A 15,004-nucleotide genomic window follows, 5' to 3' on the forward strand; every position below is an offset into this window, starting at 1 on the left:
GTTGACCATCATTTAAGCTTCTTGCACTATTACTTTGCAGGTGCCTTATTTTGAGTCTCAGGCCCACATGCACAGTGCAGATTTCTAAAGCAGAATATTTTCTAATATGCTAATTTTGGAATTATTTTGGAAAGTCATGAAACAGATGGCTGGGCTCTCCTATTGGAAACAGTGCCACGGAAGGAATTCCAGCATTTGCAAAGTCTGAAAACGTTGATGTTTTCTAAACTAGTCTGGGGCCCGGACTAGTTTAGGTTCAGATCTTGCAATCTATTGTGCCTGGACAAATAGATTTGACTGTACAGAGACCCTCAGTGGTTTGAGCATTGGCCTGCTAAACCCAGGGTTGTGAGTTCAGTCCTGGAGGGGGCCATTTGGGGATTGTTCCTGCTTTGAGCAGGGGGTTGGACTAGATGATCTCCTGAGGTCCCTTCCAACCCTAATAATCTATGATTCTATGACTTTGGCAGGGCTCTGTGCAGGTGTAGCAACCCATCTGCAGGATTGGGGCCTTAATTTTTAAAAGGATACACAAAAGCATCTGAAAACACTAGTTTCTTTTCTCTCTCTTCCTCTCCTCCCTGAACACACACATACACACACCTATAATTTGAAAACAGCCCAAACTTTTATTTTCAATTTGCTCCATGCTTGCTGTGCCTTTTGCCAAGTTTCAGTCAATAAACAAATTGTATGGCCTTGTTATAAAACCCCTGAAAATAGAAAACGCTGACACAAACTTAACTATAGAGGCACAATTTAGAAAGTAGGTGCTTGTGTCAACTTTGAAGAATGAGATGAATTTAAAGGTGCTATTTAGCGATGAAAAAATTCTTTGGGTTTAACAGCTTCTGTTTTTCAACACAGTCTACTGTTTTTCAGGTAGCCATGTGCAAGTAATGGCATTCTCCTAAACCAAACAAATAGAATAAAAAATGATGTGGCCTCTAAACCCACCCTTTGCAACTCATAATCTAGAGCTAGGATCATGTAAAAACAGAACATGCTTTGCTATTAACCTTAGATACAGAGCATTTTTGAAACGTGTTTTCACCATCTATGGTGCCTGCCCAAGGTCAGAGCATGATAGATATCTTGGAGGGTGTGTGGGGATTGACTGACTACTGTGATTGTGGTATTTTTCAACAGGCTCCCTTCCTAGCAGAGAAGTGCCTTTTTTATATATATTGCTTGTATGTTTCACAGGAACAGGATGTGTCTGCTGACTTTTTGGTTTGCTTTCCAAAACTTTGATCACACTAATCCAGTGTTTCTCAGACTGGGGCCTCCGCTTATGTAGGGAAAGCCCCCGGCAGGCCAGGCCAGTTTGTTTACCTGCCCCATCCGCAGGTTCAGCCAATCGCGGCTCCCACTGGCCACGGTTCGCCGCTCCAGGCCAATGGGGGCTGCAGGAAGTGGCACGGACCGAGGGAGTGGAAGCCGCGATTGGCTGACCTGTGGACAGGGCAGGTAAGCAAACTGACCCGGCACACCAGGGGCTTTCCCTACACAAGCAGCGGCCCCAGTTTGAGAAACACTGAACTAATCTATTGTCTGGAATTCCAGGGGAAAAATTCAACCCACTTGTAAGAAGTGTACCAACTGGGAATAGCTGGAGTCCATCCCCCTCCAGCCACTTCCCTTCCCCAGGGGACAGACCCTCAGGATTGTCAACCCCAAGCAGTAAAAATCGAGTGAGACCCCCCCAAAATCATTGATGGGCTTAAAAACCATGCAATTTTATGATGAATAAATACATAAATACATTAAATAAATGTGGAGTTCTTTTTATTTCCCTTCTTGTCTTCCAGCCTTTAGTGAGCGTGTTTCTGAGCTTTTACCACACCCACAAGGGCTAGAAACTTACTGATACTTTTTTGAGGTGAGATTTTTCACATGCTCACATGATTCCTGGAACCAGGTCTTCAAGAAAAATACCAACTCCAATAAACCTCAGGATAAAATCGGGAGATTTTGCAGCGTTGTGCCTCTGACATGCCTTGTGTACTGGGGACTTCATGAGGGGAGGTATAGCAGCCCTCAAAGCTGTCTCCAGGCCTGCCAGGGACTCTCCTCTACTATCTGTGTACTAAAAGGAGGTTGCCATTCCCACATCAGCTGAACAGCACAAAGGGAACAAGCAGGGGCAGAGAATCTGCTCCATTGTGTCCAAACCTGCTCAGGAGCCAGTGAACAGAACCCAACAAGGGTTTTGCTGTGTTATTAACTTTATAATCTCTATAGTGAAAAAGATTATTATTTCCACTTTCCTTCAGATAACTCTTAAAGCACTTCCTCATGCAAAAGCACTGGAGTTAACATAACATTATCGAGATGATATAAACACCAGCAGAATGAAGAACTGTGCTTTCAGAAGTAACCACACAAGAAATCCTTAATGTTAAATCACATGTATTAAGCTGGATTCACATTTATATTTAAGCTTTTGACACCTATTCCCAGAAAAGCTGAAGCAGGAAAAGAAATGATCAAGTATCTGTCAATTCAGAAGGTGTTTTTTAAAACAAGGAAGTATTTGCATATCACAGCATTTTAAAAGGCAAACAGTAATCGCTTAGGAAACAAACAGAGATGTATAATATAAGGTGTGAGAGTGTTTTACATGTTTAAAGCATCAAGGGAGAGTTTGGTTTTTTTTAAGCAGAACTTGTGATTATTAGTCACACTGATAGATGAAACCTATTTATTGAAGGTCAGCTCTCAAAAACTTTGCAATGTTAAAATGAAAATTCTGGGCTAGGTTGTGGCCTCTGGAATTCTACCTGTCTCAAGAAACCCTGACATACAAAATGCTTTACCAAGATTTATGGAGCATTTTTTCTGACTGACGTGGTATTGTGGGCAGAACTCTCCTGTGCTTTGGCCCGTGAATCAGAGTGAACATTCGGATTGCTCGTGTGAATTATTTCTAAGTAAACATTTTGTGTCTCTAGTCTCTTTTGAGTCACAGTAAAAATCAGCACTTGAATGTGGAAATTCATCACTGTGCAGCAGGCTAGCACAGGGAGGCATTGGCCCCTCTTAGTCCCATTTAAGTCCTCAAAGTAAAGTTTAGGTGGGTATTCAGTGGTGATTAGGCTCTGGGCTGGTCCTGTGTGCAGGAGTGAATTTCAGCCTGTGCGTGAATAGCAGAGAAAGTTTCCCATTAAAGCTGATCTGTTTATGCCAGCTTTTCGCATGTACTTCCTGTAGGTGAAATATTACCTGTTTGAACAACATTGTAATTGAATTGCATTGAGTAACAATGCAATGTAAATCAGTCTGATTTGGTCTTCACTTACAAAAGCGGCAAATAGGAGGAGAGAGAATATGTGAGAGTGTTCGTTGAAGTTGGATTTAGGTGGTCCATAGGTATTGTACTGGCCCCCTTCATAGGGGTGAATTTTATCCTGTGGGAGTAGAAATTTTAGGGAATAAAAAATAACATTATTACCGTAAACCACTGGTACCTAGTGTGACACTCTGTAGCCCTCTTGTAGCATGGAACTTGGAGGGAGGAGCACAGGTTGCAGGCGGGAAGAGTTTGAAGGAGGCACCAGGAAGTCAGTCTGTTTGCATATGGCTTTAAGGCTAGCTGCAGTGGTAGCATCTCTGTAAATAGTTCCCTTAATAAAGACCCAATTTAGTTTTAGAAACATGGAGTCTCTCATGTTATTACCCAGCACATGGTAAATGAAACACAGCTCTGGAGGGGCTGGGCCACATACAGAGGTTGATGATCCTGCTCGTGACTTGGCAAACCTGGCTGTATCTTTTAGCTCAAGCACTAGAGACTTATGCTTTAAGAGCAAGCGGTCCCAGGTTTGATTTCCCCCCTGCCAACAACCTACCCAAAGACATGACCTGTCACCATAGTGAAAAAGAAAAAGGGCAGATTTTCAAAAGCGCTTAGCGCCCACAACCTGGGGCAGATTTCAAAAGGAGCTCAGTTCCCATTTATGCCTCTAAATGAAGGGATCAGATTTTGAAACACACAAACCTACCCGTTCATTGACAGAACAGTGAGAGTGCTGGATGCTCTGAGCATATTTTGAAATCTGCCTGCTTCGTTTAGCTTCCTGAATGGGAGTTAAGCAATTTGGAAACCGGGCCATATATTGAGGTGTGTCTAAGTGGGAGCTGTTGTGTGCTAAACTCTTTTAAAAATCTGTCCTCCTGAGCTTTAAGTGGTTGATAATTAGATCTCTCTGCAGAAACTATTTTCAGTACAGACAGACAATTTTTAAAAAATCTGACTTTCCTGATTGGGCTACAATATTTATTACATTCACAAGGTGATTGGATAACGCAAGATACCTTATACCTGAAAAGCAAATACCAAGTTGTTATTGGCGCAAAAATAAATTAGCCAAGGAGGATTACACTAGGTTTACTTTCATTGGCACTCAGCATTACTGCAGTAGCATGAAGCAAATATCAGAAGAGAAGATGTAAGGATAGATGTGAGAAGAAATAGGAAATTTCAACACCTATAGATTTTCTCTTTCTTTCTCCAATAATTCCCCACTCAGAAGCAATACCCCTGTAACCTTATATTGCTTTAACAAACAAGGTGGTAAATTTAGCCAGACACCCACTCCTAGGAAAGTGGTAATTAATTGGAAAATATTTGAACTGTGCTTTGAAAATGTAGGTCTGAATTTTGCAAACTCTGTCCACTAATGTGGACTAATTTAATCACATAATTATTGTATTTCTGGACCTTGACATACAGTTCCCAATTTGCATGCATTATAGGTGTATATTGGGAACACAGTTGTGTGCATAAAACAACTTTGCACGCGCTTTTGAAAATTTGGACCATAAATCACATATAGGTTTTATTTATTGTTGCTGTTTGCCTCAAAAATGCCCAATTCCTTTAGAGCCTCTTTGTAAATATATTCTACTCTTGTTTATATACTCTCACAACAATAACTTGTGCTGCCAGGTTCTTGGAAAAGGTCTCTGTCATGCCAGTCTGCGTCTTGATGGAGATCGCCACATGTAATAACTGTAATTTCGTTCAGGTCACAGATTCCTTTGTTTTTGGCCATGTAACTTGCCAGCTCAGTGATATTGATTTGTGTTAAGAAAAGGGGTCATAAAATAGAAAAACTCTCCACTTAAATCCTTGTTGCAAAAACATGTCGTGATTTTTGGACAGAAAATTGTTCTGTTTTCTTTTCAAAATAGTTTGTACATAGAAGCAGCAAAGAATCCTGTGGCACCTTATAGACTAACAGACGTTTTGCAGCATGAGCTTTCGTGGGTGAATGCCCACGGCATGCTGCAAAACGTCTGTTAGTCTATAAGGTGCCACAGGATTCTTTGCTGCTTTTACAGAACCAGACTAACACGGCTACCTCTCTGATATTTGTACATAGAGCATGCCAGGAGATCTGATTTTCTGCTATCCCCTTACTTTACAAGTAACTTCAACATGATCCAAAAAGACTCTGTTTTGTTATATTTTTAATATTTTTAATCACGTATTAAAATAATACATAAGATCTATGATATTTTTACCGGGATGGAAATACAAAGTTTGTTTGCAGTGTTGTTGTAGCCATGTTGGTTCCAAGATATGAGAGAGACAAGGTAGATGAGGTAATATCTTTTACTGGACCAACTTCTTTTGGTGGAAGATGCACGCTTTTGAGCTCCACAGAGCTCTTCTTCAGGTCTGGGGAAGGCAATCAGAGTGTCTGAGTTAAACACAAGTTGGGACAGATTGTTAAGCTTAAGGAGTAATGCAGGTTATAGGTGGCCACTTGAAGTGAAGTGGGAAATTGAGGGCTAGATTGTTACTGAGGGTTTGAAGTAGGCAATTAAAGGTACCAGGCATTATGTTGTGTTACAAATTATTGTAATGATCCATAAAGCCAGTGTCCCTGTTGTGTCATTGGAACCCCTATGGGGTATAATCAAACAGATCCCATATTTGATGGGGACCACATACTGAAAGAAATCTTTCCCATACCCCCTATTCTAGCCTTTACACAACACCTCAGCCTTGCCAAGCTCATGATCAGAAGTCAGCTCCTCATAGACCAAGACACACCAACTCAAAGCTAGACCCTGCCAGAACTTCAGATGCAAAACCTGCAGACATGATCCACTGCTATGATGATCAATACCCCCCACAACATACCTTTCAAGATTCATGGGTTCCTACACATGCCTCTCACAACATGTGGAGTACGTCATCCAGTGCACCAAATGCCCCCATAACAACTGTGTGAATTAAGCCAGGCAATCAATACTCTTTCAAATTAGCTTGCATAGAAAAATGATAATTGACAAAAACACTCTGTCACCCATGGATGAAAGCTTTTCACAAAGTGATCACTCCATATCTGAACTTTCAGTACTCATGCTCAACACCCTCAAAATGCGAGCCTGTGAACTTATTAAATTCATAACTCTGCTAGACACCAAACCCCTGGACCATGGATTTCCTTCCCCAGACCTGAAAAAGAGCTCTGTGTAGCTTGAAAGCTTGTACCTTTTACCAACAGAATATAAAGTGAGCCATATTAAGCCTAAGAAAGCATCCAGAATTGGTATAATATGCAGTATGAAACATTTCACATTTTCAGAATGAAGCTGATGGGAAGTGATAGTTTATCCTATTACTGATGCAAATGGTCTCACCCCTTTGCAGACGACCAAGCTATGCACCACTTAAATCCTCCCAAACCCTCAAAATAGGGTTTACAATGGGACTTCAATGATCTAATCGGCCTTGTGCTGGCCCTTTGCACAGTAGAGAAATTCAGATATAGGCAAATCACTTAGGCATATGCTTAACTTTAAGCATGTTAGTAGTCCCATTGAAGCCAGTGGAAGTGGATCCAAACCTAAGGCCTCAGGTTTTACAAACCACATACTCCTCTATTTTGTCTGTCTGTAGGTTTAATACAACTCGACGTTCCCACCATAGTGCTGTAGCATTTTCCATTCGTTAGAAACTTGCTTTAGTAGTTCAGACAACACATTTCCTTATCTACCCTAGACCCAGTGGGCTAGATCCTCAGCTGGTGGAAATCAGTGTCCCCTATTGATTTTCAGCAGAGCTTTATACCAGCAGTTTGCTTCTCACCCTATGTCCCTGACTGACAGCTACATCCAAAACAGGTCTTTTTTTTTTTATTCCCTGGGTCTCTCACTATCTGCCGTTAGGACCTGCTTCAAGCCTCATTGACTTTAGCTGCTGTATAGTGTTTTTGACTGGGTTTGCATCCCCTACCCTTGTTTTTGTATCCATTACACTTTTGTTTTCTCTCTTCCTCTTCTTAGCTAGAGAATAATCTCTCTGTGGGTGGGGTCGTTTGACTGCGCACTGTCGAATTTGTTGTGCTTGTGCTGCATTTTTTTCATTGTCCAGCTTTGTATTGTATTTAGTTGGTTTATTCCCTGTTTTTATTTTTCCTTCCTTTAATATTCTGTGTTTGGGTTTTGTTTGTGTGTTTTATACTATGGGTAGATGTTTCACAAGAGGCACCTTATTAAATAAATAAACTGTGCTATCAGTCTGGTGTTATCAAGAGAGGGTCTTTTGGTATCTCAAATGAATGGCAGGTTCTGAGCTCTATATTACAAAAAGAAAAGCAAGATAATGAAGTAACAAAACTTTTTAAAATGAGACTTTCTGGTCCCTTATCTAGTATTCTGTCAGATGATTTTTCTCAAGAAATGTTCTTCAAAGCAACTTTTGGTTTAACAAACAAACAAACCAAGAATTAAAGGTAATAGGAGTTTTGCAGGTTTAGGCCTAATATGAATTTATACCATCTAGATTTTCAGCCTAGCATGGAGCCTAGTGTGACCTTATCCAAGGTCTGGTTCATTCTTGGAGTTCAGAGTAAAGTTTGCATTAACAGTGTCATGAGTTTCTGAATTGCTTTTGACACAGAAACCAAACTGCCTTTGTAGTGCCCTACCTGGAGGCAAGACAGAAAGACAAGAGCAGTGAGTGGCTCTGACAGTCCCAGGTTGTTCCAATGGATAAACCTGTAAGTGGTAGCCTCTAATCCCACCAGCTATTGAAAGGGTCGGGTTGCAAACAAGGTAAAATAGAAAACTGCAACTTAAAAAAAAGAAAGAGAGAGAGAACCCACGAATGAGGAATGTTTTATCTCCCTGTTCTTTCATGGAAAGTGAGGAACATTTTTCTTCTGCTACGTTACTGAGGCACTGAAGCCTTTATAATAGTGTGCAACAGCTATGCCATCAAATAAGAAATGCTTTAAATTGCTTTCTTCACATCTCACTGCAGTGATGAACATTGGAAGTGGTGTCACCATTTTAAATGCAGACATTGTTGAACTGTGGTCTTTAATATGGACTTCCATCTGATTTTTCTAATTTTTGTGAAATCTGATTACTTTTAAATCTCCCTCCCCCCCAATCCTCCTCCTCCTCCTCCCACTCTCTCCATTGCTTAAACCTCATTAAAAAGATAATTCAGCACAGAGGCGTAGCCACGGGTGGGTCTGGGTGGCCTGCGGCCCACTCAGCATCCAAGCCCACCCAAATCTGAGCAGGGGTGTAGTGCAGCCCAGAGCATCACTCGGACACCTGAAATCCAGGACGGAGCTATGCACCCACCCTTCAGAAAGCTACGCTCCAGCAGCTCTGCCCTGCCATTTTCTGAGCCGCCCCACGCGTGTGCTCAGCTCGGCAGGTGAAGCCCTGTGTCTGGAGGCACCAGGGCTAGGAAGAGAGCGTGGCATCAGGGGAGAAGCTGAACTAACACAAAAAAAACGAGGAGTCCTTGTGGCACCTTAGAGACTAACAAATTTATTTGGGCATAAGCTTTCGTGGGCTAGATGATGAAGTGGGACCAACGGACCCTCCGCAGGCACGCCTGCGGGAGGTCCACTGGCGCCGCCTGCCGCCCTCCCGCGGCACGCCGCCCCAAGCGCACGCTTGGCACGCTGGGGTCTGGAGCCGGCCCTGCTTATACCAACCTCACCACCATAGAATCTGAGTGATTTCCAGGAGTTTGTTAAGTGACAAACATCTGATATTCACAGTTTGTTCTTTAAAGGTGGTTCTTTAAATTAACCAAACTGTTTGGTGCACCCAAAAAGTTTAGGTTTGGTTTAACTCAAGTTTGCAGCAAGCATTGAATCGGTTCATTTTTATTCATTAATGTTAATCTACTCCTCCCTGACCACCCATGACTGTTGTGAGTATTAGTAAAGGAAACAGATCAGTGCTTGGTGGAAATTCAGTTCTAAATGATTCCCAGTATGGATGGGACTGAAAGCACATTGCTAATGAAAAATAGCACAGGTAAAACAATAACCAATACGTGATTTGTTACATTACACTTTCTGTCCTTGTTAAAATCCCCCTTACCAGGAATGTTAGCTTTTTCTTGAATTGCTTTTTCATATGTAGCATGCTTTCCACACTGACCTTGCTGAGTTGGCTAAGCACACATTTATCATTTGTCTGGCTAAATTTTTGTGTCCTATACCGTTTTTTTTATACTGCTTTAATACTGCCCTTCCCTTGATTAAGAAGAAATGGGCATCTTAGGCTGACATTAATTCTACCATGAAAAGAGTAAATAAAAAAGCTCCTTTTTCTAGGCTGCTTTATACAAATGTCACTAGACATTTTTAAATACGCTCTGGGTTCCCATGCTCCAGTCTTTTGAAATGAAAACCAAGTCAAACTTCCTTATGCTGCATTTCAGTGTTAATGGGGCCCTTACAGAGGGTGAACTGGAGAAAACAGGTATACACAGAACAGTTCTGTGTGGAACACTCTCTGCTACTCACATACATTGTGAAATGCTTTAGTTTTATTGTAGGGAAAATGTTGGATTAAGAATAACACATTTTAAGTTCTTTCCTCGTGTCACTGTCACTTCAGTAGGGGTCCGGTTCTGAAATCCTTACTTAGTTTGGCTTGAGTAGGGGATAAATGAGAACTTAGGAAGAATGCCAAGGTTTGACTATAGGAGGAAAATCATTCACCCATGATCCGCACATAGAGGTGACCCTCTGTGACTGTATCTTCCCCTTTGCATGTGGGTCAGAAGACTGCATATGCGAAACGGGTAGGAAGATGGAGGTCTGGGCCACAGCTCATCCCATGGTTTTCCATAAGAGAGGTCAGTTTCCCCCTTCCAGGTTATCAAAAGTGAAGGGATTATAAAAATCTTATTTATTCTTCCATGTTTATGCTATGTGTTTCCTTTTTATTTTTCATTTGTGTTGGACAACGAAAACAGACTGGTTGTTTGCACTTTTATTTATAGCCATTTCACTTTCTGCTTCTCATGAAATAACATGTGGTGGCAACATTTAGGTTTCAAACCCTGCAGAAGAATGATTGACTCCCAAAAACCAATTGTGATTGAGTTTAACTTCGTTCAAGTGTGTAATGAAAATATTTCTTCTAATCCTAGGTTTTATAAAACCAATTTATCAGAGCTGGTTGGAAAATTGAGGGAGAAGAGGTTCCCTGTGGAAAATTTCAACAAACATTAAATGTTTTGTTTTCAGCAAAACTTCCAGTGGAAAAACTTCACCTTTCTTTCAAAACTGAAAAAATGTCAGTTTTCAGTAGCCAAAAAACTGCCAAAAAACTGAAGAAAATATTCTGTTTTCAGCCCAAAAAAGGCACTTTCTGACAAAGTGAAAATATTAAAAAAGCAGACACTTGCAAAATATTTTTGCTTAGTCAACTACCATATTTTTCACAAAAATAAAAAGTTTTGAAGGTAAATTTTGCCCAACCCTGTGACTGACATTTTGAGTCTAAATATCTCTTGGTATTCCTTTAAGCTACAAATGTGTGGGGTGGAATAACTCAAGACATATTAAATGGTATTTTTTGTCTCTTTTTTTTCTCTCTCTCTTCCAGAAAGTTCAGCAGTACACAGTCATCGTTCAGGCTACAGATATGGAAGGAAATCTTAACTATGGTCTCTCAAACACAGCAACTGCAATCATTACAGTGACAGATGTGAATGACAACCCACCAGAATTCACTGCCAGCACTGTGAGTATCAATGCATCAGCACAATGATGCATACACACACAATGTGTTTGTAACTCATGGACATTTCATATCCCTCGTCTCTGTTTGCTGGTTTGGCAGACAGAATAAAAACTTGATAAATAACTGTGTAACAAAGACTTTCAGAGGGAAGAGAGAGAGAGCGAGAGTGAGAGATTCCTGAACTAGCAATGTTGGTTTGGCTACTAGTTTCACTGAGATACTGAAGAAACTAAAAGAATGTGGCAAGGATAGTTTCTACTGTCACTAAGGAGGTTGCAGTGGTGTCACAGCAAGTGATTGTAGACACATCAGACTTATTACTTATGAGCTAAACCCTGAACTATATTTTGTAGCTTGGATTAAATTTCAAAAGAAGAAATAAATAGTCTGAATGGTAACACTTAGTCATCCATACGTATTTCACTGATAACTGTAACAGATGTCTTTGTTGTGCAGGCAGTAAATGCATTAAACCATAGTGCATCTGTTTTTAATTAGCTCAAAATCCTTCATATACTAGTACAATATGTGTTTATCCGATTCTGCTCCAAGACCGTTGGTCTAACTTCTTTGAGTGGGAAAAATAAAGAGATTGCAGTGGACAAGGTAGTGTAAGGAACGGGGGGCGGGAGGGTGGGAGATAAAAAGGTAATAAAATAATTTAATTGATCTCTGTACCAAAAATAAATGCAGGAGTTAATGATATATCAGGAACTCAGAAAAGTGAAGTATTCTGAATGTGCATAATGATGTCATGCTGAAATAATGATAAATAATGAATTATTAGCTTTCAGTTGTTTACATTAATAATAAGGTCAGCTATTAAGAAAAGCAAAATTTCAGTCGCAAAGGAAAAATAAGTCTCAAAATGCATCCAAAGCTCTAAAAAATCATCTTGAGCATCCTACTTGAACATCACTGTAGATATGGGAATATAGAGTCCAGAGAGATGGAACAGTGCCTTTTCTTCAGCACCACTGAAAGCCAGAATTGTACTGTGTATCATGTCACTGAGTGCTCTTGTAGGTATATGGAGTGGGTTCGTACTACTTCTGTATGATACTGAATGATACTATTCTTTAAGGTACATCAATATTTGTTAGCACAGAGCCGAACTCTGGCCTCAGTTACACCCATGAAACTCTGCTGAACTCACTGGGCTTCTACAGGTGTAACTGAAAGCACAATTTGGCTCATGATTCTAGACCTGCAAGGTGCTGAGTGTTTCAGAGAAAGTGATGAGTCCCTTCATCTTCCGCTGATGTTAGGGAAGAGAGTGTTTCACAGACACCTGGTGAAACTCAGCATTTGCCATGGAAGTAACTCAGCTTTCAGTATCTGAGGTTGTTAGCCCAGAGCATACAGAGTATGGCTCACCATAGGGCGTGTGTGATGATGTTTGTCACGGGAATACATTTATTGGGGTATTTTCCATGTAGTGTATTAAATAATGTATTTCAGCATATGACACATGCAGTTCTAGTAGAACCATAGAAAGCAGAGCTGGATCTTGGGGTATCTAGTCCATTCTCCTGCCAATGTAGGATTGCTTCCTCCTATGCAATTTGTAGAGTCTTATCCAGTCTGGTTTTCAATATCCCAAGCAATGAGTCTTTCCACTACAAAAATATATGTGCCCCAGCATACTAATGCTTTGGGGGAACCTTATGCTGCCAGGTAAATACTTCTTCCACCTTAATTTGAGTGAAAAAGTGCTGACATCTAGTGGCCAAGTTGTTTAAGCACAGATGTGAATGTCTTAAAGATAGTGACGGCTAAAATGGAATTAATTTGCAAAATGGACACCATTAAATTAGGCTTGAATAAAGACTGGGAGTGGATGGGTCATTACACAAAGTAAAACTGTTTCCCCATGTTTATTTCCCCTCCATGCTGTTCCTCACAAGTTCTTGTCAACTGCTGCAAATGGACCATTTTGATCACCACTACAAAAAGTTTTTTTCTCTCCTGCTGGTGATAGCTCACTTTAACTGATCACTCTCGTTAGAGTGTGTATGGTAACACCCATTGTTTCATATTCTCTGTGTATATATATATATATATAAATCTTCCTACTGTATTTTCCACTGCAGGCATCCAATGAAGTGGGGCTGTAGCCCACAAAAGCTTATGCTCAAATAAATTTGTTAGTCTCTAAGGTGCCACAAGTCCTCCCTTTCTTTTTGTGGATACAGACTAACACGGCTGCAACTCTGAAACCAGAAAAACTGGTACTTGTCTCCAGATAAAGTTAATAGAGGAAATTTAAAGTGACTGGTAACTCCTTGGTGCTAACATTAACCGTGTTATGAGTAACCATATGGCTCTGTTACAGTTTTCTGGAGGAAACCGTGTATTTATATTGTGAGACTTGTGAGATAAAGGAGCATATGTTAAAAATCTTACCAAGACTTTATTTATCCAGAACTGAATTTGACAGAGGGGAGCTCATAGAAAATTGCATTCAGGTAAATTCTGGGTATTTAAAGTCTCAGCATGTATCAGATCCAGAAGGGATAAAAGTTACTAAGACAATTATCCATAGAATCAGGTTAAATGGATCAGAAAATTCTACTCTTCCCCTAAGCAGGAATGATTTGTACCATCATTTCTCTAATTTCAATCACTGGAGAAAGAGTTTTGCAAGGGTCTAAAAGGGCCCTTTACACAGTACCAAGTGGGACTGTGCATAATTCAAACCTGAGGATATTTTATAGTGATATTACCTCATGATTCTCTAGTAAATTTGATCTTTAATACTGTATCCTCCTGGGTATAGTAAAGATCCCATTACTGGTGGGTACAAAAATGCCATCTGATCTTTACCTTTGGCTGCCACAGGTAAAATCATCAGTTCGATAATTCTCATTAAACCTGAAGTGAACTGCTTTGCTCCCCCCGCCAACTCTGAAATGTATTCTTATGCCTCCCTTGTGCTTTAAACAAACAAAAAAAAAGTTCCACTAAATCCACAGCTTCTTTACGGGTAAGAAAGCATACCATGCCTTTTAAAAGATAGTTCTGCACTAAAATATAATCAAAAACAAAATAGGCTGAACAATTGAAATGGTGGTTTGCTCTTGGAAAGTTGCCAGATGAGAGGAAATCAAGGATGATATTCAGCGCAGAAACATACAAAAGCACACCCTATAGTGTTCCTAAATTACCTGTCATTCAAACTGGGTGGTTTTAGACTTAATAGTTTCTGGCTATAAATGTAGCCCAGGAGGATGCTGCAACATGCTGGTGTTACAGCTCATGTGTTCAGCAGCAGGAATTAATGTTACTATGTAAAATTTAACAACTGGAAAGGAGGAGAAAACCAACCACAGTGGTGGTCAAAAATCAGGCAAATTGTCTGCTTGTAAGACAGATTTTACTATAAATATATATCAGATGATGTTTTAGACCCAAGTGACAGATTTATGCATGTCAGAATTACACACCAAGGCCCAAAAAGGTTGTATTATATTATGATCAAAAAAGGTTTTGGTTAAAGAGCACCAAAAAAAAGTCACAGCTGCACTTTCATAAAAGCGTTGTGCTAGATGTGGAATGAAAGAGTAGTAGTAAAGTCAGGCAAGAGCGGTTTAAAACTATAAAGTGGAAATGGTTTGATAAAACCCAGAAACGATTGGTTTCTAAGTTAATACCAGACCAAAGTATTTATCATATCCCTTAATATATCACCTGGAAGACAAAGGCGAGGGTCTGTAGAGTGATGAGAAAAAAAGAACCTTGCCTTCTCTTGAAAAGGGCTCTGAAGCCATATGGGAGAGGGATTTGCCATCTCCAGGAGGAACGAACTCTTTAACTAGCATATTCGTAATTGTTGGGGACAGCCTACCCTACCTGCGTCTCTTCTATCTTATCTCGCATTGTGGCAGCAGAAAGCAGCTGGCAGTGGGTGTGCATCATGTTGGATGCTTCTGCGTTTGGAACAGCCAGATCTACGTTGAAACAATATGGCACCTCGTGC

General features: G+C 40.4%; 1 protein-coding gene across 20 annotated transcripts in view; it reads left to right on the forward strand.

Moving 5' to 3' along the window:
* The window catches only part of CDH4 (cadherin 4), an 823,907-nt gene that overhangs the window by 746,748 nt on the left and 62,155 nt on the right, over nucleotides 1-15,004 (forward strand). For all 20 annotated transcript variants that reach the window (XM_039498098.1, XM_039498099.1, XM_039498101.1 and 17 more), the window contains one exon: nucleotides 10,888-11,025. In XM_039498098.1, coding sequence (XP_039354032.1) covers nucleotides 10,888-11,025 — 138 coding nt within the window. The remainder of the gene's footprint in view (nucleotides 1-10,887; nucleotides 11,026-15,004) is intronic.

The sequence above is a fragment of the Mauremys reevesii genome, linkage group 13, assembly GCF_016161935.1.
Source record: "Mauremys reevesii isolate NIE-2019 linkage group 13, ASM1616193v1, whole genome shotgun sequence".
Classification (NCBI taxonomy): domain Eukaryota; kingdom Metazoa; phylum Chordata; order Testudines; family Geoemydidae; genus Mauremys; species Mauremys reevesii.